Source organism: Branchiostoma lanceolatum, chromosome 14, assembly GCF_035083965.1.
Source record: "Branchiostoma lanceolatum isolate klBraLanc5 chromosome 14, klBraLanc5.hap2, whole genome shotgun sequence".
In the NCBI taxonomy this organism is placed as follows: domain Eukaryota; kingdom Metazoa; phylum Chordata; class Leptocardii; order Amphioxiformes; family Branchiostomatidae; genus Branchiostoma; species Branchiostoma lanceolatum.
This window is the reverse complement of record NC_089735.1, coordinates 7,907,062-7,933,893: the sequence shown is the minus strand read 5'-3', so window position 1 is coordinate 7,933,893 and position 26,832 is coordinate 7,907,062. Positions and strand designations below refer to the sequence as shown.

Sequence of the window (26,832 nt, the reverse complement as noted above, 5' to 3'; positions counted from 1 at the left end):
TTTCATGGTAGTAATATGCAATATTTTTTTCTAGCCCTTACCATTTTTTTCCGTGTTGATAGTCATGGAATAGATTGGAGCATTAAATCTCTAAAAGACCCTTGTTTCTCACAAAAATTATTCAAGCTTACTCGATGAGTCTCTCCTTGTCCATGATGAGGCCAGTGGATTTGTCGACTCCATGGATGAACATGTCTGTCCTGTAAGGTATACATTTAGCACAATGGTTAGCAATGAAATGTTGTTAACTCCTTTATTTCTAAGATTGTGATTCAAGGAAAGATTCTTACATACTATTATACATTATGCAGAATGCAGTGGAATAGGCTTCTATGAAAGAAGTGCCTCTATACAAGTTGTATGAAGTTAACTATAAATTACTAATGACAAACTTTTGGCAACTCATTTAAGAAGTGCTGAATGATCATCAGACTGTTGACAAGTATGCTGTTTATCAAAGCAGTGCTGACTTAGAAATTATATCAAAAATGTGGTGTTCACAGTGGAGACTTAGATTTTTGCACTTACCTCAACTCATCTGTTTGTTGGTCATCAGTTGTGTGAAACTGGATGTCATCAACGTTGATGATAGCACCTGTGATGTTGGAGAGAAGCCTGCAATGCAAAAAAACAACATTGTAAATTGATTTGTTTGAAGTCTGTAGAAACATAAGTTCCTAGTAGGGGGGAATGAGGAATTTGCAGTATTCTAAGCTTAGATGAAAGCAACTATGAAAACAATGAACAAAAAATAACATCACAAGTATTTCACAATTTAACAGTATTTACATGTAAGGTAACTGTCTACTGCCATTGCGATAATTTTGAAGCAATGTATACGATTTTGTTTATGTATAGATAATATGTACAAAGCCTGAGTTAAAGTATTATATCAAGGTTTGAACCTAAATACAGTATGTATTCTTTGCCAGGTAAGTATATAACATATTTATGATATACTTACGCAGCAAATTCATCCTTGAAAGCTCTAACTTCGTCAGGGGTCCTCTGGAATACAATCTTCACCCTTTGGTCTTCACGCAGAAGGTAGATCTATGGTGGACACAAACATTGAAGATAAAGGCAACAATGGCATGTTACTTTGAAATGTTTATGCCCGAGGGGCTTATGCCTAAGTTGCTTTGTACGTAAACAAAAATACAGTTTTTCAGACCAGCTGATTGTATCATTTAAATGAGTCCCTAACAAAAAATAAAAACAATTTCAAATTCAACTGGACATCACGTGATTGGACCTCACATCCCAAAAATTCTCTTTTGAGAAGCAAACAGTAGATAATCATTGTGGTTACATTCAATTGCAAGATATCATTATGGAAACAAAAATGTTTATTCGTTCATTGAATGATACTTTTTACAGTTGCATGTAAGAAATGTTATATCATGGAGTCACTGGTGTCACAATGCAGCGGTTCTTTCATGTACAACAATTGATAATTCAGCATCTAGCTGCCTATTTATTGTCGTTTTCAATAAACCATTTGATGATGATGAAGCACTTTAACTTACTGCAACTGATGCATTGTCACTCTGGCCGCCAACATCCCTGGCAGAGACTTGCAAAGTGTAGTACCCCTTCTCATCACTGCTGAACACCTTGCCGGTCACAATTTGGCCCGTGCCTGGCTCGATGTTGAAGGTTCCTGTTGCATCTGTCGGCGTACTCATGAGGTTACCATCGCCGTCCCTGTCCTGGTAGAGTTGACTGGTGATGCTGTAGGTCACTACACTGTTGTTGCCAGCATCGGGGTCAATGGCCTACAGTGTGTTCAACAAACTCATTTCAATATTTGGGAATCACCATTATCAATCTGTAAACTGTTGCAACCATTGCACATTCGACTTCAAGCATTGTTTAAAGCTTGTTCAAAGAAGTGCCTCTATCTTGTATAAAAGGTATTTTATCATGAACTTTATCATCATCTTTAGAAATTATATAAAATACAAGAAGACATGAACCCAAAATCTAAGTAAAACGAGAGAAAAAAAATTTCAGAGGAAGCATCAAGTCTGTAGCAGTACTGATAACCAAAACTAAAAAAACCTTCTACATATCTTAAAATCATAATCCAACATGAAACACTTGTACATGAATTGTAAAGATACTCAGACTAGTTTCAAATCATTTTCCGAACAACAGCATTAACAAATTAAGATGGTATCTAACTAGAAGATAAATACCATCATGAAAAAATCCATAGTAGCATGTTTCTACTTTGAAACTGAAACATAGTGATTTTGATAAAAATCTGCGAATGACTCACCGTCACCACAGTTACAGCGTCTCCAAACTGGAACTGTGTGGTGATACCTGTACAGAAGGAAGAACAACGGTAGATGTAAAGATGAATTTTATGCATTAAGCCTTGACATATATACAACACCTGGGACAGGTAAGTGTCTCTTGGTGTGGTTGTAGGAACTTCAAGATCAACAACATCTGCATCTGGTTTATATTCCTACAGTAACTCACAATTGTGACAACATCAACTGTTACAGATATACATTACCTGCTGAGTATTCTCTCTTTGTAAACCTGGGAGCTTCGTCGTTCTGGTCCCCGATTTCGATGATGACCTCCTGTAACGTGGGATCTGCTGGGTTATATGCGATGTCCCGTTTCCGTCTTCTGTTGCTGGCTGTGGGGAAATATAACAGGTTCGTCTTTTGTGAACTATGAGCTCATCCTGAAACACTAACTAAAAAAAAAAATGTATTGACAAAGATACAATTCTTTTTCCTTTTTCACAATGTTTGGGAAATAGTGCAATGCTTGCTTGACATAACAATCTCTATGCTTTGAGCTCTTTATTTGCTAATTGTTGAATACCTGGGCCATGACAATCTCTGATATGGATTTATTTTGTGACCTTATGGTTAACTCATTGATATACAACAGGTTTTTTTCAGAATCATTTCATGCACGCAACACTGATAAGTAGGGGTGGATACCGGTTCGGCTCGATCAGGTTCGAGTCCAGGTTCAGGTCCAGAGGTTTAGGTTCAGGTCCGGACCTGAACCTAAACCTGATCCTGCCTAGTTGATATCTTGGTGTACTTAGGTAATATCAAACCAATAACTGGTTAGGTATTTGAACGTTCAGGGTGCAAAATACTTTTTTGAGCCAGGTTGCCAAGTCATAGTCCTATTAATCAAAACTAACATCCTGGAATATAATTTCAAAAATATTCATGCAAAATTATAGTCAGTAGTAAGCAAAAAAGCTCAGTAGTACAAAACACAAAAGCAGTATAGTATATCAAACAACTTTTGAAAAGATTGAAGAAATAATTCAGTTATAATGATAGTAGAGTTTCTAATGTAACAACAACAATAAAGGAAATTACTTAAGTTTGCCCCTACAGATAAACTATGACCAAAAAAAAACTCCTTGCTATGACTGAAACAGTGTTAGAATCATTATCAATCTATCATGAACCCGCAGTGTGACTAAGGGTCGCTAGAGGGCGGTAGTGTCACCACCATATTCCATATATGGAACATGCAAATGAGCTTGCATGCTCCTCCCTCCTCTATGGCAGCCATCTTTTGTTTTGCCCAGGGTTTGTTTTCGTCTTTTCCGGTTCACATTCCACGATCTATGGAGGGTTTTGGGTTGTTCAAAACGAACAGGTGTTGATTTCTTTGATTCAAGTGAAGATTTATCGAATTTCATGAGAGTGACAGTGTTTTTTTGTGAGTTTCCAGGGAGTTTATGGGGATACATGATGCCGATTCGGCACCAACCTCGTGGCTGAGTGGTAACTTTAATGTTGTTTTTTTTCGTAGCACATTTCAGTATCGACCTAAAACTGAACAAACAGCTATAGAAAGAGATGAATATGGACTTATTTTTGGCTAATCTAGTTTGATTCAAGGTTATTTTTCCCCTTCTGTGGCCAGAGTACTAAGGAGATGTCTAAATATTCTAATATTTCTACAGTTCTACTTTGTTCCAACTTCCGGGTTCAAAAAACCGGTTCACGACTTTCGGTTTTTTTGACCCGGTTCTTGCATGTTTTTCCGGTCCAAACCGGTCCAGTCGAACCGATATCCACCCCTACTGATAAGCCATTGCAGAATCATATTATACATATTCAAATATTGTTAACCTTTCGCAATCCACATGGTACCAAATCTTTCCGGTAGCCTAGAAAGTCGAAAAGCTATATAATAGTAGAGTGTACATTGAGCTGGTCCTCTAAGAATATAGGTTGACTACATGTACCTGACCATACAAAGTAAGAGATTTTCCAACGATCAACAACATTATCAGATTGCGAAGTGCAAAATCATATGTCCAAAGTATTGGGCATGTTTTGCCATAGTATAGACAAACTGTGAACTAACCTGTAACACTGTAGCTTGCATTGTTACTGGCCTTCACCACCAGGGTGTAGCTTGCCTGAGCCTCTCTGTCAAAGGTTCTTGTTGTTTTGATTTCTCCTGTTTCCTTGTTTAGGTCGAAGTAGCCACTGGGATCCCCTCCTGAAAGCAAAAAAAAACAACATTTTATGATCTTAACAAACATGTTGGAACTGAAACTCCCAAAGAGCAGTTAGTAGTAAAAAACAATGAAGTTTTACAACGATGTCAAGATCCTGGTAACAGTATAAATTATAGTTGAACTGAAATTTCTGAAGAGCAGTTAGCAATGAAAGAACAAACTTCACAAGGACATTAAGGTCCTAGAAACATAATTGGGACTGTGAAATATGCCCGTTCCTCATTAGATATATGTGAATGAAAAAAAACTGAAATTGTTTTAAGAAGCTGTAAAATCAAGATCAACCTTGCGTTAAAAAAATTCAAAAATATGTCTCTTCTGAAACATACCCACAGGTGTTATCTCAATTTCTAGTATTCTTAATTCATTGTAAGTGGCAAAGCTACATTTGTACATGTAGAGAAGTGTAAGTGTTATAAAATAACATACCAACTATGAAGTAGAATATTGTAGCTGCCTCGTCAGCATCCACAGCGTTCAGCACAAAACCAACCACGGTGCCAGGGGCAAGGTTCTCCCCAACTGTTAGTGTCTGGGGAACAACCTCTCCTGTCTGAAAGGCAATACAAAACAGATACATCGAGTTATGCCGAAGAAGTTAGACATCCAGGTGATAGGATACACAAGAAAACAGTTACACATGTCAAGCAACTGGATAGACTTTGGAAATGGTTGGAAGTTTCAGGTAGCATCCAATACCTACCATCAGTGACTGGATGAGATTTCTGGATCACCAAGTCTGACGGTTAGTGAGTTACCAAAATCTATGCACTTATATTATTATTATGAAATATTTGGGGCAGGCAGATAGGAAGGACAACAACCACCCCCCAATAAATTAACCGCCCTCATCATTTCACCTCATCTATCCCTTAGTCAAAATATTTAATCACACCACAGAAGACCTGGCATACAATTTTCTTCACCCTTCTTGGTTTCCTCTCTTGCTTCATGTTTCACTTAGTGTCATGCCTGTCCATTCTCTAATATTATCCTCCGATTTTTTTTTTTGCCTACCCCTCTTACTTCCTCCCTGGACGGTTCCTTGTATGATAGTTTTGGCTAGTCCTGATGACCATAACAGGTGGCTGTAACACCTCAGTTTGCTTTTCTTTAACCCTCCATTTCAGTTATAAAACAACTGTTTGTCTATGTTAAAAGATTTTTGAGTGGAAAAGCCCCAAAATTAGCTACAACTGTAGTGCGTACCTTACAAAAAAGGTCTTAGCACAAAGTCGATAACCAGTACAAAGTCGATAACTAATAGTACTAGAACCAAGCATCGACTGGAAGGATGAAAGAAATAATGACCTGAACTTCAGCACCGTGGACAGGTCTAGTGTCTTTTACTTCAGCATACTGACATTTCATTCAATCTAGGAATTGTTTTGTAATTTGTGGACTAGAAATGATCTAAGAAAATCTAAAGGAATAGATATGAACTTAGATGCTATGTTGTTGTGGAATACTCTAAATTGATGTTTTTTTGCATGATTTTGCGGTAGGAGGGGAACTGATACGCATTTTTGCGGTGCCATGACTTTGCAGTAAAAAGGTCACCCTGAAAACAGCTAAAATAAAACTGTGAAATAGTAATAGTAATATAATAGATGGATTATTTTCAAATGATATGAAATTAACTCATGTCCACTATCCTATTACCACCTGGCAATTTGATGCCAAAGGAACAGACAAGAACTTACCACAGGATCCAGCTGTGGTTTAAACACAGGATCAGTGTCGGGTACATCTCCAACCTGCACCCTTATCACTGTTGCCCCTGTCAGAGGGGGGAAGCCTGCATCCCTGGCTTGGAGGTACAGCTGCAAAGGAAACAAGATGGAGGTGTCAATCTATGATTCTCCAAAACTTGAAACACCGCAGATGTGTCCTTTTCAAGGTGGAATGACGGGGTATAGAGACAGGGGGCAATATCGACTTCCAGGTATCTAGAACTGTAGAAAACGGCACACTTCCATTCAGGTCACGTGACATACATGTATGCTTTAGGTCATTTCAAGAAGTTGAGAAGGATCAGAAGACTGATCGAAAGCTTGTTGGTAAGCACTTTACTTAGTGTACGGAATCAGCATGTTAAAGTACTACTAGGTACTTCAAAGCCATTCGATATTGCAGTTGGTAATTTTAGCTGTTGGGGGGAAAGGGAACAAACATCTCTGTCTCAAATATTGGTAATCAAATATTTGTAATGATGAAATTTTAATGGTTGACTAGTGACCATTTAAGTGGCTAGAATTAAGTTATCGTTAACAAATCAAGAATTACAGCACTTGTAGGTACATGTACCACTAAAGCCATACTTACAGTATATTGAGCCTTCTCCTCTCGGTCCAGCATAACCTTTGTTGTGAGGTTGCCACTGATGGGGTCCAGGGTAAAGTTAGCCCTGTCTCCATTGTATTCATCGCTGGGGTCAAAATAGTATGTCACGTTCCCGTTCTGAGCCTCATCCTCGTCCGTGGCGCGCACTCTCACCACGAAAGTACCCACAGGTTCGTTCTACAGAAATAACATTAATTTGTTAGAGCAGTACTTAGTGAATATCTGGGCATTCTGTTATTATAGCTATGTTGACGAAAGGCTATTAGCTAGGAGGGCGTCAGGGCATCCCCAAAACACCCAACACCAAAAAAGAAGAACAAAATTAGAAGCCCTTTTCTGCAGCTGAACACCCAGAGGACGCCCTGCTTCCCTGGAGATTACATTACACATGTGTTCCCCCACAGACACTGTTATCATGCCAAGTACTGGCACAGCATGCAAGTTGATTGACATGCAAAGAGACAATAATTGCTAATCCACAGAGGCCATTGGCGAACTCTGACACATTGACTCTGGTTTCTGACAGGGTTAAAAGAAAGCCAAATGAAGTTGAATTGTACAGTTTCAGTTGTACTTAGTATAATTTACACTATGAATCCTAGCTAAGGTCATGGTTGATGTAGCCTGGTATTCATCTTATTCTAGCTTTGTTTGCCCCTTTGATCACTTCCCTAATCTCCTTGATTTCTTTGATGAATGAAGAATGAAGACCTTTATTGTACACATATACCCACTTGGTTCATAGACTTCTACAATAACCAAACTAGACAATGACCAAGAACCTTACCTCGAGGACTGTTATTGAGGCGTTGGCTGTCGGGTAGACAAAGATTGGTGCGTTGTCATTGGTGTCGAGGATCTTGACCCTAACAATGGTGGTACTGGACATGATAGGGGTCCCTTTGTCGGAAGCTAGAACCGTTAAGTTAAAATCTTGCCCAGGAGCCAGCCCTGGTGGTTTCACTGTTCTCATAGCCCCCGAATCACCATTTATTGTGAATACTCCATCTGGAAATAAAATAAAATTCAAAATATTTTGTGTCAGTTAGAAAAAGTCTTATTCTACAATATATATTGTAAATGCTCATAGACAAGGCAAATATCAGTCAGTCTATTAACTTTCTGTGAAATACCTATCATTATCAATTTTATCAGCTAGCTTCTACAGTTCTGCTTGCATTTTCTACTAATTATTCAATCATGCCCTTTGCAATAGCCACTGCACTGGCACGTTGAGAAACCTGACCATGTACAGGTATCTTTAAAAGCTGAAAAAGGGAAAAGGTAACTCTTGACTACTGGAATAGCAATAAAAGATATTCAATAGCTGAAATGAAGTCTTCATAATCAAATCAAGTTACATGCTATCAAAAGGGAAACCCTTACCTGCATTGCCAGCGACAATGGCATATTCTACATCACTGTTGGGGCCCCTTGAGTCTCTGTCCACTGCCGTTAGTGTGATAATGGATGTGCCTGCATCCACATCCTCTTGGATGTACTCAGTGTACAGATTCTGGGAGAAGGTTGGAGCTTCATCATTCACATCCAGCAATGTGATGGTCACCTGAAAAAACAAACATATATATTTGTATAAGGTAGTACATTACAGTAGTAATGAGAAAGAGAACTAAAAGATATTTAGAATCGATACAGATGCTAGCACTATGAACAGGTCCGTACTGCACAAATTTCAATTTTTTTCATGCTCAGAATATGTTCAAATTGGGTCCCCTTTTATAAATCCTGAGTTTCAAGTCATTTCTTTGATCTGCAGGGACATTAATCGAAGTTGACAATTTTTTTACTTTTTTGCAAATATCTAGTCCAGTCTTAGCCTTTTTAGCAAATGACCAGCTACATGGTCCATCGGACAGAGTAAATTCTATCCCTAGAAGAAAAAAGAGATGTGTGCAGCGTGAAATTGTCCAGAGTGGGTGTTCACTAAAAAAGACTGTCCCATATAAGTTATATAACATACTGTATGACAAGAGATATGCAGAAAGGTACATGTACCTCTACAGATTTTTCCCGTCGGTTATTTTCATTCCCTCCAGGATTGTCAGTTGCAGTCACAGTCAGGGTAACCTGTTCCTCCATTTCACGATCCAGCTTTCCTTCCACTGAAACTACTCCCTGTAGGTAAATAAACAGGTACACAATGGTTTAAAGTATGCAAAATTTGTCAATGTAGATATACTGGCATCACTGTTCCGAAATATTATGACAGAAGTTACTTCATTAACAATTTCATTTTTCAGATACGAGACATTCCATATATTCTTACACATGGAACTACATAAAGAATATTAGTCCACATTTCAATCACAGTTACCACAGCGTAAATAAGCTGTGTGAAATCAATAAAAGCAGTTTATGTCATTTGTAACATATATTAGGTTATCCCTGTGAGGTCTTAGACAGCATAATTGGTCAAGTTGCTTAAGAGTTGTATCTTTTCCGCTTGGAAGCAAGAAATTCAGTTTAATATCTAGCCTGTTTTTAGTGCATTTTGTTTGCTGGTTGCAGCAACAGTTAATTCCTAAGTATTCAATGAAAATACTTACTGAGACGTCATTGATGGTAAAGTTGCTGTCCACAGGAACAAGAGAATATCGTACAGTACCAAAACTTCCAAAATCCGAGTCGGTTGCAGTCACGGTCAACACAGCAGTTCCAACAGTTGCATTTTCTGACACTTCCCCACTGTATGATGCTTGTTCAAACTTTGGATCGTTGTCGTTGGTATCAGAAACTCTCCAGTTGTAAGACTTGTCTGTTGTTCTGGGTGGGTTGCCGCCGTCTTTTGCTGTTACAGTGAAGTTAAGCCACTGACCATCTTCTCTGTCAATAGTGCTGTTAACCTTGATTTGTCCTTTATAAAAAAAATGCAAACAAGTAATCAGTTACGGACTATTGTAGGATTAGGATGATAAAAAGTCAATGTTTTGGTCATGTACATATCTACAAAATGTACATAATACATCGAATCTACATTACCACATTGTCTACCTACAGATTACAGAATTAATGTGAAGTCGTTGTGCCATATGCACATGTTGAAAACCTTAGATTCGTTAAGAAATTGTCTTTCTTTAGGCAAGAAGGTGTACGTATAACACCTTATTGGTTTTGGTCTGGAGTACCGCATTAGTTCAACACAAAATCTACAGGTCGACTTTTGGCAATAGATACAATGGATGCACTTGAAATGTGATAGAAAGACATAAATATGTTGTTGTCAATGGAAAAATCTTATTTTGGAGAATATTTTCAGTTTTGCCATCAAAATACGTGTGGGTCGTGTACGTGTTACAAAAGGGGACTTTGAATTATAAGGTGGTCATTGATTCTTATCCCAGCTGACATAATTGCTACTCTACATATCATTTTTGTTTTCTTCCTGATCACACTCGGGGCTTACCTGTTGAAGAGTCTATGGCCAGAAGGGTGGTGCCAGCTAAGCTGAACATCACTTCCCCATTGGGACCTTTGTCAGGATCATTAGCAGTGATGGTGGCCAAAAGCTGACCAATGGGCAACTGTTCCTGGATGTTCTGTTCAATCTCATCACTGCTGAACTCCGGAGCATTGTCATTCACATCCTGGAGGATGATAGTCAGGGTGGCTGGGAAGGGGAGGACCAGAGAATGTTAGAAAACACAGCAAATAAAGTTTCACTCAGTCTAAAACTGTTACTATCATTTGGTTTTGATATATTGAAGAAATGAAAAGTTTATTAATACTATAGTTATACAGTAGATTGAAACAGAACTTGATCCACCTTTCATAATATACTATTAGGCTAGCCCCTGAGGTGTCGCCAAAAATAAGAAATATGCTTAGATATGACCAAAAAGAAATAGCTCGGATGACAACTTTTTTCAAACATGTAACAGCGTTTATCTTCCAGGTTCTACATTTCTTAAACATCCCAGCAGAAATTCTTCTCTACAATTGTCGCTGGTTTGACCTTTCAGCATTCTATCTTTTTGTTGTTGGAGATGATCCCGTGCTTTAACATCAAAGTTGAAAAGTTCTGCTTACCTGTAGCAGTTTGCACCCCTGGCCACGGTGCTGCCGTGTCGTTAACCTCCAGCCTAAGGACATAGTCTTCAGCAAACTCCCTGTCCAGCTCCCCATTCACCCACACCTCACCCTTGTTGGTGATGTTAAACAGGTTAGCGTCCACAGTCACAACTTGTCCATTCTCATCTTGTGCCTCGATGGACGTTATTGTGTATTCCAGGTTACTGTCTACGTCAGAGTCCACTGCAGGCATGTCAGCCAGTTTGGATGGATAGGTGGTATTAGGGTACTCCGGTAGGGTGTCGGTCTTCTCCGAAGGATTGAAAACTGGTTTCTGGTTGTTGATGTCTTCAATGGTAATGAAGACAGTCGCAGTGCCGGTTTTCTGGTCGGGGTTCCCTCGGTCGGTAGCCGAGACCAAGAGAGTGTAGCTGTCCCCGTATAGATCCCTGTCCAAGGGAAGCCTGCCACCTGGCGACACCTGAATAGAAAATAATGATAATTTGGCTATACATGTACTGATTTGATTATATGGATGACATCCTTGGGGTACCCCAAAACTGATGCATGTAAAGAAAAAAATTGGGGCAAAAACAAATCATGAAATCTACATGTAAGTAGCGAGGAAGGTTGAACAAATGATTGAACACACAGAACATGGTATACCCAAACAATAATTTCTCTAATAATACAAATAGCAAACTTCCCATTACACTGTATTAGCTTAATCTTGAATACCACTTTGCCATGGTTTGAATTACCTTGATTTCCCCATCATTGGTGATGTAGAACTTGTCTTTGGACCCTGATGCAATGCGATAGTCTATCCTCCCATTGAAACCACTGTCCGCATCTGTTGCGTTTAACTTAACCACCAAAGTGTCTGAAGAGTAAGGGAAGAAACAATTAACTTTATGTTAATCTCTATACAGTGCTACTATCATCTGATTGAGTCTCTCATATACGTCTCTCATATACATATTTCTCTGACTCTCTACAACAGAAGAAATACAAGCCTCAGCATCACATTGTCCAGGCTGTTGCAGAAAAAAACAGATGCAGAGGACAAAATTGCAGTTTTAGTATACCTCCACCAGCGCTTTTATCTTTAGTAAGTCTGTCAATGCGGATTATTTAAAATGGTCAGATAACCCCCTTCCGTATTCTCATTTTTGGTGCAGTTTAAGTCTAGAGCCTTTTCTAATCTGGAATAAGATACTAATGGAGAAACAAACAAACAAAACAAACCTGCTGTAGCAGCCTCTGACACAGTGGTGTTCACCATATTCTCCAGGAACACTGGCTCATTGTCGTTCATGTCCTAATGAAAAATGACAGGAAAGTAACACTTAACGTTCCAGTGGCTCTCTTGTGAAGACAAGTAAAACAAAATAAATTACAGGGATAAAGACATGAAATTTGAAAAGTTGCAATGTCAAGATCATAATCTATGCTTTTTTTCTGATTAATCAGATAAGACATAAATGTCCTAAAAATAATGAAACTATCACAAACATTTCAAGATTTATAGTATCTTGTAAATATTACTTTGAATATGTCAGGCAAGTTCTTCTGTATCTGTATCTATATAGCCGGTATAACCCCCATTTGGCGTAACACACCAGCTTTGCAGGCATTTGGCGTGGCAGCAGCTTGTTGACAATGTTGCTCAACTCTAACTTTCTACAAAAACAGACGATAGCTGGTAGTTACTACATACCTCCACAACCACAATGACAGTTGTTGTGGAGTTAAGGGGTGGCTGTCCTTCATCCATAGCTTGAACAACTAGGTGGAATTCATCTTGACCACCGAGTGCCTCATAGTCGAGTGGCTGTGTCAGGTTGATAACGCCACTGTCTTCATCAATGGTGAAGTTGCCGAGGTCATTTCCACCAACAATGGAGTACTTGATGTCTGCATTTGAGCCCTCATCCCTGTCAATTGCCTGTTGGTAATGGGATATCATATTGGTACGTCACATTCTAGTTAAAGGGGACCCAACAGAAGAGGAAAGTGTTTTTTCCAAGTTTGGTTCTGTAGAAAAATTTTTCTGAATCTAAAAAAATAATCAATTGCGAGCAGATTGATATTGGACTTTCGACTAATCCTTCTTGCCTCTTAAAGTTGAAACTTAGATATTTGATATTTTGTGAAAAAACTTCTCTGATGATACACAACGGATCATCATGACCCTAGCGGGATTCTTCACACTTTGTTGAAAATGGAAATTCATTCTGAAAATTTTGAGACGTTTTGACTTAATCTTGAGAGGCTTTGACTTGACAAAATTTAATTTTTTTCATCTGTCTGCAAGTTTCTTAATGTAAATCTCTAGTACAATCTTTTTCATGACATAGACTGTCAGAATATCAGTATGACCAAAGTCTACATACCAGAACCTGTAAAGGTTCGTCAAATGTGGCAGCATCCTCTTGGATATAGACTTTGAAGGTGGACGATCTCTGAAAAGTTGGTGCTTCATCGTTGACATCCAGTAGGGTGATTTGTAGTTGCACGTTGGACGCACGGCCGCCCCCATCCTCGGCTAGCAGCGTGAGGAAGTAGAATGGGATGGTCTCTCTGTCCAACTCATCACCCTTGGCAACTGTTATCAAACCTGTCACGTTGTTGACAGCAAACCTGAAGGCAAAATATGTATTCTGTGAACAAAATTCAAAACACAGAAAGCAAGACAGAGCATACAACAGACCTTCACACAAAGCTATGGGGTCTTCTACGGTGTTCAGAGGCTATAAACTGTACATGTACAAGTCATTTAATCAAAAGTGTAGTATACTACAGTATTCCTTATTTCATAGTGTGACATGAGCAAGACAACTTACTTGTCACTTCCACTCCCTTGCAAACTGTACGTAATTTCCCCAAATTCACCAGAGTCCAGATCTGTTGCCTGTATTGACAATAGAAATATATCAAGATCCTCAATTCAAACAACTCATCTCAAACAGCCTTTTCTCAAAATATAAAAGTTCATTAGCCAAGACTAACACTATAAACTGCCATGATTGAAGAAATTGTTAATTCTGATAAACAAAACAGTTTACCATGATTGTTCCCACACTAGTCCCATCTGGAAAGTTCTCGGCTACAGACAGGTCGTATTTCGACTGGTTGAACACGGGAGAGTTGTCGTTGGTGTCCTCTAATGTCACCAGAACTGTGGCATTGCTGCTGAAATGCTCAGCTGCCTGGTCTTCTCTTGCAATCACCTGAAATTATACATGATATGTACTTAGCTCCAATGAGAACAAATGATGTTTTCTGACATCTTCTCACTGTGAGTCATTTCTAGGTCATGGCAACAGCTTTTCCCCATTTAAAGCAGAGGTGACTGATACAGATGCTTATGTTGTATGGATGCCACCACTCAGACATATAATACTCAGAACAACCACTTGGACAACTGTTTGAGAAATAATAAGACAAGTGGACCTACCTTGAACTGCACAGATTGCAGCGTCTCATAGTCCAGAAGTCTGGAGTTCCTGACTCGGATGTTGACTGCTGCCTGTCCATAAACAGTACTCGGTACAACTTCAAAATACTGACTGCCTTCTGCATCCAGCGTCAGAGTAAATCGGCCATTGTCACCCTGGCAGGAAATTAAGATGAAAAACTTACTTGGAGATTCACAACATCATCTACATGATGCTTCAATTTCTTTAATTGTTCGTCAGGATATCATATAGCAAACATATAAGAAGAAGCTACATGCCTGTCACCAGTACATGCCATCTAAGAATAGATATTCGACATGAAAACATGAGCTAGGTCTGGTATTTTGTATCAAATCAATTATGGAAGCATTGAATACCAATATTTTACTGTAAATGACATTAAGTTTGCAGTCATTCAATTTTGCTGTAAGGAGAAAATGGAATGTTTGTGGGGGTTTAACATATGTGATAGTGCTTAAGTCACATACTGTACAGTTTTTTCGCGGCAGTTTTACGTTCGCAGTGAAGAGGTCACTGTAAAAACTGCCATCAGAAAACCACCGCAAAAATTTCAAGAATTACAGTACTGTGACAAAATCATTGTCCCTGTCCAGAGTGTAAGCTTGATATCACACAACTGGATCAACATGCTGTTTTGGTTGCACAGTGGGTTAAATCACTAAAAGGCACCCTGTCCTTGGTGCTGAAAGACAGTTCTGTTGTATTCATGTGTTGTTAAAGAAATACAAATCAAGTACAGTCATCATGAATATCATGATACTCATCGATGACCATTTTGTACCCAGCTATAGCTTCTAATGAATTGTGCTCTTGTCATAAAGAGCCTCATGATCAGTTGCTTCACTTTAACTTGCAGTAAGCAGTAAGATGACACAAGGAAAAGTTTTTCACATACAAAATTATCTAACATCTCAGGATTCCAACCAATGCCAGTCATCAGCCAAGTCTTTCTTACCTCATCGTTATCCTCCACCCTCATGTCCAAACCTCCCAGAGGAATTCCTGCTGACGTGCCCTCAGGAATGGTGGCTGTGAAGTAGTTCTGGGGGGAGTTTCCCGTGCCGTTGTAGAAGGTTGGTATCTGATCGTTCACATCTACTACGGTGATACTCACACTGGTGTTTGTTGTTCTGGAATCATTGCTGTTTTCTCTGGCCTAGAGATGAGAAGGTCAGGATATGTAAATTTAAGTGAAAGTGGTCTAGAACCAGCTTAGCTCATTGAAAAACTGTTCTGCCACTGCTCATGACAGAGGAGACAGACGTATACACAGTATATACAGGTCCATTGTACTGATTCATTGCAATTATCCCAGCTCTTTTTGACAAGTACAATGAACAGTGGACAACGGCTTAATGTCCCGTCATAAGGACTGCAACCTTTTCCAGTTGTGTGCATGTTGTAAGCGACACACCCGGGATTCAAACTCCCAACATCTTGGTCCAGAGGCAGGGTCGCTAACCACTGGACTACGCACGCTGCCGATATTGATATGTCACGGTGTCATGTCAGTAAATAAATATAATAATGTTATTGTGCAGAATGATAGTTGATAAGGCATAACTAGCCATAAGTGATGCAATGCAGTGTGCAACATTAAGGAAAGGGTCAATATGTAATCCTAGCCAACTGTTTGTACCCAATGATTGAGGTACAACATACCAAAGTATCCTACATGTAGATGAAGTCCTAGAATAAATCTGAAATTAGGAATGCACCTTGAGACTTTAGATAAACAAGCAGTTAATCAAGTACTGTCCATGTCAAAATTCCAATGAGCTGTCTTGTCTTTGTCAGCAGGGCTAGCCCTTTGTAACAGCAACAGGCTAGTTGGGCAGCCCTGGCTGTGTGTGCTGAACAGTCAAACCAATTAATAGATAAATTAATGTTATTAAGTATTTATTACCTGCACATCAAAGCTGTAGACCCCTCCTTCATCCCTCTTGCTTTCTCTGTCTAGGGACTTAGCAAGACTGATTTCCCCAGTGGTGGAATCAATGGAGAAGGTGCCATCATCTGGAGTGGAAGATAACAGCACAACAGATTTGTTAGAAACCAGAAGCCAGAGTTAAGCAAACCACACCTTACTAGTGTGCACTTGTTATCCATTAGATTGTCATGACCACACAGAAACGTCAATTGACAGATTATATAATTGCTCTTCAACTGTGCTTTCTTCATAAATCAGATCTATAACCTATACAGGCATGGAACGTATCTTAACTGAAAATCACCAATGACCTGTCGATTGTTAAGGTTGCAAGCCATTATTCAAATGGTCTCACATTGTATGAATTTTTTTCTCATTTGATGTCTACTTTTGTGCACGACGCGTTGCACAAGATTTTGGTCCAAGTTTAATTGATAAACTGAATTATCTATCATCAAATGAGAATCTATGGCACAGGATCCAACAATACCAAAATGTAAGTAAGCTGGAGCCTTGACAAGAGAGATCCACATTATTAGAATATTTGCACTTACCCCCTTCAGTGGAATAAACAATAGGATTATTGATGCCATAGTCTCCATCTCGAGCATTGATGGTTATGATGGTTGTACCCTAGAGGAAAACACAAGACGACATTTAACCTTCAAGTTTATCTACGTCCTTGAAGAAGGTCACAAAGGCTCCCAATCGTATAAGAGCGATAAATAATTCAACACATATCTAACTCACTATATTAGGTACAAAAAAATTGCACATGCATTCTATAGGACAAAAATCTATTATCATGACAAGTCGATGAAGGTAATAAGATATGGAAAGTAACAATTACTCAAGAAACTGGATAGACTTGGAATCCAAAGTTGCTTGACGAGTAACTGTTACCTTGGATGCAATGATAAATGACCACAAAATCTCACCACTGGAGTGTCTTCGTTGACTTGTGTTGAGAAAGGCTGCCCCAGGAATAGAGGAGGCTGATCATCCTCATCAACAACATTGACTATCAGCACAGTGGTGCTGCTCTGGAAAACTGTGCTTCCATCAAGGCTGCCTCCTCCATCCTAAAGAAGAACATATACATAGATGTTAGATCAGTATTTGTATTTGTATAGCTGGCATAACACACCAGCTTCGCAAGCACGCGGCACGACAGCAGCTGGTTATTTTACACTGAACGGCCAGTCACACCTAACCTTTGCATATCTGCACGTTCTTTAAAGCTATTTAATGAGGATGTTCCTACGGTATTTGATGACAACAAGTTTCATTCTACTATCATAATGGTTCATGGAAAATATGAATTTTTCAACACATCAATCCTTGGTTGATACTGCAACTCTGGTACTCTGGCATGACTATTTGTTGTCCAACAGATCTTTCAATGAAGAATTATATTTAATGTCTATCATTCTACATTTGTCTTGACATATGATTGGAACTGGTATACTTATTGATTAGAGTTGAAAGTTGAATAGCCTTCAGAAATGTCACTTGCTATGTCAGTCCAAAATTACGTACTCTTTAATAATGAAAGATATATCAGTATGTATATATAACACAGACTCTACATTTTGTATAAGGGTGAAGAAATTAAATTGGAGCAAAATGATGAATCCAAAGTATACAAATAATTGAAAAATTCTTACCTGAGCTCTGATTCGTAGTTGATAAACAGATGACGTTTCATAGTCTAGCTCCTCCTTTAAACTCACAACTCCAGTTGGTCTTTCAACCTCAAACTTTGTTTCATCTCCAGCCTGATATGAAAGACACAATGATTATCATTTTGATCACGATACACGGCTGTTTCAATGGCTCAACCATGTTGCTTATTTTCAGAACAATTAACCAAGTCTATTCTAAATTTAAAAGGGAACTAAATGTATCATGATAGAAATTTTTGTGCAGTAACTTACCTCTAGAAAGTAGGACACAGTGCCACCAATCCCTTGGTCTGCATCAGTTGCCGTCACTCTGAATATGCTGGTTTGCTGTATGTCATTCTGACAAACACAAGGACATGAACTCAGTTACATTTTACTCTCATTCTATCAGCAAACTTCACACTCCTTTCCGAGATAGACTGCGCTTATGGCACAAAAAGAGAAAAATGGACTATATGTTACATTTCTATCACTGATGACAAAATTATTTTGTGAAAAACTAATAACTACAAGCATGTATCACTTGTGCATCTTTTGTGCTGAATGATCATGATGTTACCTTTTTGTATACATCTACAGAGAGCTTGAGACAAAGACTGCAGTTTAACTCACCTCATTGACATCCACTTGGTAGGGAATACCCTGGAACACTGGACTGTTGTCATTGGCATCGGTTATGAAGATGGTTGGCGTTTGTTGTACCTTGGAAAGTGAAACATTTCCAACCATTTATACAACACATTTTCAATGATTTATCTGCTTCTGAACAAAAGTACATGATTTTTCTCTCAAATGAATTCCCCTCCATTTCATGATCAACATTAATGTATGACAATAGATATAACTAAATTGTGATTGAGTAACTCGAATTGAACTTTCCTTTTCAAAGTAACCCACATTCATAGTAAAGACTATCATGCAGCATGTTCTACATGTACAATAAGCTCCTACCATCAGTAAAAGCTCAAAATATATCTCTAAGAAACACGTACCTGTGGATTTGTCCCATCTGAGACTGTCACAGTAATCTGGTATTCATCTGTTTGCTGTAACATAGTTCAACATGGCGTCAATGGCACGCATTTTTAAGCTGACTAGAAACTGCACACTTGCTAGGACTTCTTGGAGAATCCACCTGGAAAGCAAGGGGCCAGTTTCTGGCCTGTGCACGTAGGCAGTAGGCAGGCTCCAAAGTAGGTCACTCTAATCAAAATGGATTAATATATAAAAAACATGGTTTGAATACAACAGTACTTACTAACTGTCTTAAAAAACAAGATAAAGACATTATATCAATGTTCATGTTGGAACATCAAAGCTGAAATTAACCAGAAAAAAAAGTAATCTTACCTCTCGATCCAGTGGTGTCTGCAAGATTACAACCCCAGTTGAAGGATTCACTGAAAACAGTCTCATTGAGACTTGTCCTATGACTCCATATGTCAGAGGATCACTATCCGCATCTGTTGCACTCAAGGTGTACACTGAAGATCCTGAAATGAATGTCAAGTAGTAATCTTTGATAAGGTCATAACGTTTGTCATTTCAAAATATCACAATTAATCCTTGTAAGTTGTAACTTTCATAGTACTCACTGCGAGACTAAAAACAAAACTGGCAAACCAACAAATCTGTTAAGCCTTAGGTCATATCAAATCTGAGGTCTTTAAAACTTTTCAATGATTATTAAAATGGATGCATTGGTACATGTACATAGCACCTACCAACTGCTGTGTCTTCAGGGATTTGAAGGTAGTCCATGCCTTGTGTGAAGATTGGGGGCTGGTTTGCCTCACCTGACAAGATACAGTCAAATTTTGAATTCAAACGTCAAAAAGGAAAAAAAAAGATTAAAGCCCACGAAAGGAATGTGAGCCAAGGGAATGTAATCATCAACTCACCTGTTCCAACAAGAATGCTGACCACGCCCAGCACAATCGTTAGTCTCCACAACATGGTGTTTTGTGTTTCCTGCACTTCTGAAAGGTAAAAACAAAGAATTAAATCAAAGTGTAAAGTCTCAAGGTCAAAAATCTGAGTGTCTACATAATCTTAATACTATTTAGACTTAGAGTTTAGAATTATGATGCCATTGAATGAAAGGCAGCGTCTTTTGACATGTAGCAGCCTTACTACAGTATAGATGGCAATGTTCAGAAGAAAAGACCAGAGTGGGCCCAGGAAGTAAAATGGGGGAGGACAGTACATATTTCTTTGTTAGTTGTAGTACCTGATTATTGGATTGATATCTTCAGAATCAGAAATACATTATGATCATTGATGCCACAAAACATCTACCATAGAAAATGCTTTTTATGGGCACAAATCACAAGCTGTTTCTAATAATACACGGTATGTAAAACAAGCTTCCTTCTTACATGTAGTATGCGAGTGCTCAGCAAACAACAGGTTTTAGTTCTGCCATAGAAACTAAGCTTTAAAAATACTAAACAAATATATGTTTGGTATGTGGATACAAAACATGCAACAGGTGACATTTGAAAATCAACATGTTAAAGATATATGGTATTTACCAATACCTGAGTGTGTGTTTTTTTAGAAGATACAATATGCATCTCTGGCCACTCATTCTATTAGGAGATATAAACTACTGGCTACTCGATCCGTTACCATCTGGGGTAACCTACATGTCTATGTGTAGAGAAGTTAGCCATCAGCACTTGTCAGAAACATGAGTAATTGTTTGACAGACATCTCTCAGCAACAGGGGCCCTTGGGAACAAGCCTGATAAAAAGAGTGCCTGGTTTATACAACGGTTAGAGGGCTAAGGGTTGCAACAATTTACTAACACTGCCATGGCAAAGTCAGGACCTCTTTCAAGTGTTTATGGAAAACAAAGCCTGGACTGTGACAAAGAGAAGTCAATATTGGACGATAGATAGTCTGAAAAAATCAAAAGAAAAATGATAAGATTAAGTGTGTTCTCATGCTCTCAACCCAAATATTCAAAGGAGTGAAAAGTGAGAAAATTTCTGCAAAGAAAAGCGAAAAGCTGACAACTTACCAAATCTAGATGTTACACCACAAAATTGAAGCTGCTCTTAGACTAGATCTTTCAATAAACGGCATACTAATATTGAAGGAACTTTAAAACATGTGGGAAACTTAGCAAATGGCAGGTCAAAAATTGATCTGGAAAAAACTCTGGGTCTATAAGTCCAACTTTAACGTTCACAATAGCGTCTTTATCAGCAAGTCATATCTGAATTGTCAATACCGGCAGTCACATGGGGGAATCAATGGCTGACACAGGAACTTTGATGGTGATAAGCTGCCATAGTTCAATGTAGTGTGACCAGGAGAGTACACAAGTAACACATCAAAAATCAATCAACAAAACATGATTTTCAAGATAAGATATCATGATCAGGCTCAAATTTGCAATTTAATCTTCTATGTTGACCATAAAGTATAAGAAGCAAAGTTTAAGAGAAACGAAATTACAATCATTTTAGAAGAAATATGGGGATCAAGTAGGCTACATACATAAACTTTGATAAAGGTACTATTGTACACTATACAGCATATTCTTGACATTCATTAGTGTCAGAAAAGAACAGCTATGGAAGTTGGTTTTATCGTAAATCTTAAAAGCTTGAAACTGTGCTGGCAAGTTTGCCTTACATTCTACTTTATTATTATGACATCCATTTTTTTTCTGCGTTCCAAAATTCTATGACTTTCACAATCTACTTTGTACATGTATATTGAGCTTCTGATAACATTCATGTCCTTTGCTTCTGTTTTTTTCTTGTTATTGTTTTTTGTCCACAATCAACTTCATCATGCATTCCAAACCTGTTGGAAAACACCTGCCACTGGGAAAACATGCGACACCCAAGCATAACAATGTCATCCATTTTCGGGTACTTCAACCGAGGTTGGCATTTGTGCGACATATATGCACCACAGCACTTTGTTATATCAGTTGGGTTTGCCAACCTTTCATTGAAAAGGTCACAAGTGTTGCTCATGCTATCTTGAGCAGGTGTCACATCCTGGGAGGAGGAAATATGTCTTGGAGAAAATTTGTGTCAGTGTTGCCAAGGAACTAACCCACTCAAAAGCAGCCTCATTTCATGCCTTATGTTTTGAAAACATTAGACAGTCCAGGGATCTCCCTAGAAATATAGAGCAGGATGGGGGGAGGGTGCCAGGCACAGGATACGTGTTGCGATGGGCGAGGTCTGGAGGGGGACGCTCACCTCTCAAAAGGAGAGCGGCTGTTGCATTTTGCCTTTTTCAGACATAATGGACGTCATTTACTGCAACTTGAGCTTTACATCTGAAATTTCCAGTTTTGAGCAAAATTACAGGCTTTGCTGGGTAGAAATTGAAAAAAAATACCCTAACTTTGAAAATCAACAGGATGGAGCTAGGATTAGAACAGGATGGAGGAGTGTCACTGTTCCATTCTTTAGGGAGATCCCTGACAGTCTAGTCCTGTGTGTGTGCTCCACTTGAGGTACTTAATATTTCTGATGCGCCATTGGTTACTGCAGACTGGTTACTGTATTTCTCTGGGGAGAGCTACATGTACAATTACCCGTACTGGGACAATTACATGTAAGTGGATGTCTGATGGAAAAGGAGAAGGAATTGATTTGAGAGATCGAGTACAGCCACATTTCATGCTGCACTTTATTTATGAGAACAGCACCCCAAATATTACAGTTATAAGGGGTATGAATAATTTTATGGATAATTCTTTGGTCCCGCTCACAAAAACAGGAACTGCAAAGAACTTTGAGTGGACAGATCAAAAAGTGACCTTAATTATTATAACCTTAAATGTTATAATATACTAGTAGCTACATCTTATTTTGACTTTTTGAAGTTATCTTTAAGCCTTTTTAGCATAACAACCAGAAATATTTGTCTTTGCATATATCCTGTGATGACAAATATTTTTCAACAATGGTATATTTCCAAAACATACAGGAAAGACATTGACATAAAGCATTTGTATGCACTGTGTACTAATATTTTCTTCCACTTATTTCCCTAACAGTTACCTTTTCTTTTCTCTCACCAAGTCATTCCTGAAATTTTGTATGCCCTGAAACTTTTAAATAGATTAAATCTAAAACCAAAAGCTTCCTCCTGCTCGTTCAACCAAGTATGGAAATTGTCAAGAGAGACAGGCATATGATAATTGATTTCTCACCCCTATTACAGGAATGAATGAAGGTTCCCATCCCATTACACCACAAGCTTTCATAGTATACTACAGGCAAGGTCACATTACCAACAGGAGGCAAACCTATTTTTGGGAGACATAAGCAAATTAGTAAAGCTTTTAGCCGCTGCCTTTTTATTAAACCTGGCCTCTGTGTAATGGGCATGAATATGATTTAATTTCCCTTCTTTCGTAACTGCATTTTATGCATGGAAAAGACTGATAGCAGTCCAACCAAACGTGCCACATGATATTCCTGTGTGCATATCTTTCACAAACTAATACCTACATGTACATCAATACATATCTTTTTGTAATTCTGTAACTTGAGTACAATGTATAAGTCTTCTTTTCATATGGTACCTCTGTGCTTTTGCATACATTCAATAAGTTCAAAATAAATTTGAACTATATAAAACTTACTATAAAGTACAAGAATTATCCACATCTTGTGAACTGGCACATGCATAGCCTGGATGCCAATCTCTACAATATCAAGGAGGTTGAAATAAGATTATTTATTATCTTAACCTCCTTGATGATATCTATCTTACCAATCATACTGACATTGTAGATGAAATATAAGGCCTAAATTTTAGTTTAAACTTACCTGAATAAGAAAAAAATATGCTCAAAGAACATGCAATAATTCAGGTTTTCCCTAGGTTCCTGCTTGCTAGCTTCTGAAAAATACCTTCACAAATTAAAGTTGTTACCGTTAGACGGTTTTCTTTGAATTGTTAGCACTTCTTTTCTCTTGCTTTTTTTCTTTTCAGTAACAGCATACATTTCCTTGTCAACGGATGAATTCAACGACAGGAAGCAGTTCAAAAACATCGTTATGAAAGACTGCATTGATGTGTAAGCTATTGACATTGGCAGACGTGTGGTTGATTTTTAACTACATGTTTGTACAACGTCATTGCTGGTCACTGAGAAAGCAACCTTGTTATTTTCAAATTGTGTGTCCGGTTTAAACAACCAAGGGCTGTGCTTAAGCTATTTTTCTAGGAATGATCGCTGCTACAAGAATGCCTGATTTCAGTTGAACTTGAGCATGATTTTTCTAAGCTCAACTTTTTTTAAATTCATTTTTATGCAAAGCCGTCAGATAATGGCAGCTGACATAAGTTAACAAAACTGCGCTGCGAACAAATACAGCAACACAAAATGCAACCCATTTCCTTTCAAAATTCACACCAATTTCTTACCTTTTTGAGTTGTCACACAATTTGTTGATTTTCAAAGGTAGTTTAGAGTGAGGATATGATTTTTTAAATCTTTTGTGCAGCATTTCCTTGTTGATTTATCTCAGACTATCTTATATGCCTGTCCCTGCGCTGACTTGTAGACATAGTAAAATAGCAAACTTCCTGTTCCTGATTTCTTCAGCAGTACTGGTAGTCAATTTCTTAAGTTGCAAAATATCACTTTGTCTAGTGCGGTACATTCTCAGCATTTGACAGGTATCTGAATTCATCTAGATAAGAATTATGAAATGTAATCTTTTACCAGATCATATGTTAATTATATGCTAATTTGTTAGAGATAATGAAACAGATCATATCTTAACAATTTTTTTAAACATTACTATGTTAACTGCCTATTCAAGAATTTGAATGCTGATTAGATCTTAGCAAATTTCTCTTCATTAAAGATGTCCTTAAGACAGCTTGCACACCTGCGAGGGTTTCACAGGTGTTTCAAGTGTTCCTTTAAGGGCCCTTAAAAGACGTCAAGAACTGGTCACCCAGACCAGAAGATTTCTTTCGGTCACGTTTTGGCCATAAACTAAATAGCCGGTCATCTAAAGTACAAACTTTGTGGGGAGGGCACTACATGTACGTCAACATAACAGTTAACTGTACAGCCTCTCTAAAATGTATACACCTTTAATGTAAGACTTTAAGTCTAGAAACAAATTAAGGAGGTACAAGTTACACTTCTCTAAACCTTTGTAACTTTAGGCAGCATTTTTCGAACATGTCTGTACCTGTTTACAATACACAGTAGGTTGTGTTTTCTCAGTAGTTATGGCCATGAAGAGATCTGAATGCCGTCCAGTGTTACAGGTTTCAGTGACCCCTAACATTTCCAATCCAACGATAATCCAGTCTTAGAAGCAACAATTTGACTGCTTTTTTGTCAAAGACTGAATATTTACCCTTCCACCACCCTCTACCCCCCTCCCCCACGCAAAAATATGTCCCTATTGTTTATGATATTCTATATATACCTGTGATAGGGTGTGGCCAGGTTGCACAGGTGTGTTTAACCTTAACGATGACAGGTGAGGGCTCCCAGACTTCACGATTTGTACCAAACCGTGTCATGATTCCCTGATTCTAGTGGGAAGTAGAAAAACGGGAAGGAAAAGTTGTAGGCCCCTCCCTGGAATGTTCTAGTGGCCCACAGCTGTGAAAGGTCCGCCATGTTTCTGGCCCGGCTAAATAAGCCATCAGTGTCTTTTGTTCGGAAGGATTGAGCTAAATACCTCAGCCTGCCGATAAATGATTACCCCTTATCGCCACGTTTTCAAACTCTATCCTTTCTAAATCCTTCTCGTAGATTGTTGCCACGTTGGGTGTGAGGAAAAGGCTAGAAAGGGAATTTTAGAGGAGATACTTAACGATTAAGCACACGGAAACGTTCAGGTATATATGGTTACTCACCTGTACGGTACGGGACAGTCAAACCGCCGCGGGGTTTTGGTGCAACGTACCGTTATATTCTTCCCGTTTTCTGCTCGATGTTATGGCTCCTCTTTAACGTTTTCTGGTTTCTAGTTCTCCCAAAGCACTCTCCAAGTCCACAAGTGGCTTCGCCAACCTCTAATTAGTGAGTCAAAAGCAATCCAGTCTCCAACGGTTCGGTGGGAATCGAACTCCTCACACCTCGAGTTGCGGGCACTGTGAGTCCGTGGGTGGTGCCGATTTTTTTTGCAGACGACAGTTTGGTTTCGACGTTGTTTCTTGGCTCCTCAAGGCCACACTTGGATGAATTCTGTCAGGAACACACCTTGGTTGCCCCCTGGATGGTTAAGTGAGAGAACCTGACACAAAATTCCCAGCCGTGTCTAGTTTCACCCATCGATAGAACTGCAAACAAGCCCGCCGTGCTCAAACAATGAAGTAATGGTTCTGTTATCGGGCGGGTCCACTGGTGCATATGGGGGAGGACAGGACTCACTCACTACACCTGCGTGTGTCTTGTCAAAAACAACGTTATTATGGGGAAATGTTACGGGAAATATGACCTCTTCTTTGTTTCTTACTTCTTCTTCTTCTTCTTCTTCTTCTGCTTCTTCTTCTTCTACCTCTTATTTTGTTCCAAACAAATGGTCAATGACATGGGCAATACTGTTGTCACCATGGTTACTGGTAAGTAGCAGACACCCTGTGCTGTTCGATTAAATTATGTAGCAAGTGGCAGGGCAGAGCTGGATGGGGCTGATCAAGATATATATGTGTTTGAGTAAGAATGAACAGAGCACTAGTTTGCAAGGCTAGACCATGTGAAGGTAAACATTATGTCAGTCAGAGCCCAAACATTTTGTATCTTGGTTGCAAATGTTAATTACATTTCTAGTTGCAAACCGTTACGCAGTGGTATCTTCCGTTTTCCTATATCTATA

The 26,832-nt window shown here is 38.7% G+C and overlaps 1 protein-coding gene across 4 annotated transcripts in view; it reads right to left on the bottom strand.

Moving 5' to 3' along the window:
* Window positions 1-26,339, bottom strand: part of LOC136448130 (cadherin-23-like) — a 31,669-nt gene extending 5,330 nt beyond the window's left edge. Inside the window, exons 1-35 of one of the 4 annotated variants that reach the window (XM_066447283.1) lie at window positions 25,871-26,339; window positions 19,899-19,976; window positions 19,722-19,793; window positions 19,348-19,490; window positions 18,990-19,043; window positions 18,610-18,699; window positions 18,250-18,336; window positions 17,980-18,090; window positions 17,251-17,394; window positions 16,867-16,945; window positions 16,289-16,398; window positions 15,338-15,538; window positions 14,361-14,516; window positions 13,969-14,133; window positions 13,747-13,814; window positions 13,297-13,543; window positions 12,621-12,848; window positions 12,149-12,221; window positions 11,662-11,783; window positions 10,919-11,381; window positions 10,296-10,499; window positions 9,439-9,746; window positions 8,888-9,007; window positions 8,258-8,438; window positions 7,659-7,879; window positions 6,854-7,048; window positions 6,232-6,351; window positions 4,958-5,081; window positions 4,372-4,509; window positions 2,531-2,659; window positions 2,285-2,331; window positions 1,530-1,778; window positions 965-1,053; window positions 529-615; window positions 132-200 (exon numbers count right to left, since the gene is read on the bottom strand). In XM_066447283.1, coding sequence (XP_066303380.1) covers window positions 132-200; window positions 529-615; window positions 965-1,053; window positions 1,530-1,778; window positions 2,285-2,331; window positions 2,531-2,659; window positions 4,372-4,509; window positions 4,958-5,081; window positions 6,232-6,351; window positions 6,854-7,048; window positions 7,659-7,879; window positions 8,258-8,438; window positions 8,888-9,007; window positions 9,439-9,746; window positions 10,296-10,499; window positions 10,919-11,381; window positions 11,662-11,783; window positions 12,149-12,221; window positions 12,621-12,848; window positions 13,297-13,543; window positions 13,747-13,814; window positions 13,969-14,133; window positions 14,361-14,516; window positions 15,338-15,538; window positions 16,289-16,398; window positions 16,867-16,945; window positions 17,251-17,394; window positions 17,980-18,090; window positions 18,250-18,336; window positions 18,610-18,699; window positions 18,990-19,043; window positions 19,348-19,490; window positions 19,722-19,793; window positions 19,899-19,953 — 4,949 coding nt within the window. In that variant the 5' untranslated portion in view covers window positions 19,954-19,976; window positions 25,871-26,339. The remainder of the gene's footprint in view (window positions 1-131; window positions 201-528; window positions 616-964; window positions 1,054-1,529; window positions 1,779-2,284; window positions 2,332-2,530; window positions 2,660-4,371; window positions 4,510-4,957; window positions 5,082-6,231; window positions 6,352-6,853; window positions 7,049-7,658; window positions 7,880-8,257; window positions 8,439-8,887; window positions 9,008-9,438; window positions 9,747-10,295; window positions 10,500-10,918; window positions 11,382-11,661; window positions 11,784-12,148; window positions 12,222-12,620; window positions 12,849-13,296; window positions 13,544-13,746; window positions 13,815-13,968; window positions 14,134-14,360; window positions 14,517-15,337; window positions 15,539-16,288; window positions 16,399-16,866; window positions 16,946-17,250; window positions 17,395-17,979; window positions 18,091-18,249; window positions 18,337-18,609; window positions 18,700-18,989; window positions 19,044-19,347; window positions 19,491-19,721; window positions 19,794-19,898; window positions 19,977-25,870) is intronic. The other 3 variants (XM_066447284.1, XM_066447285.1, XM_066447286.1) reach the window with 3 other exon arrangements.
* Between the last annotated feature and the right edge of the window lie 493 nt (window positions 26,340-26,832).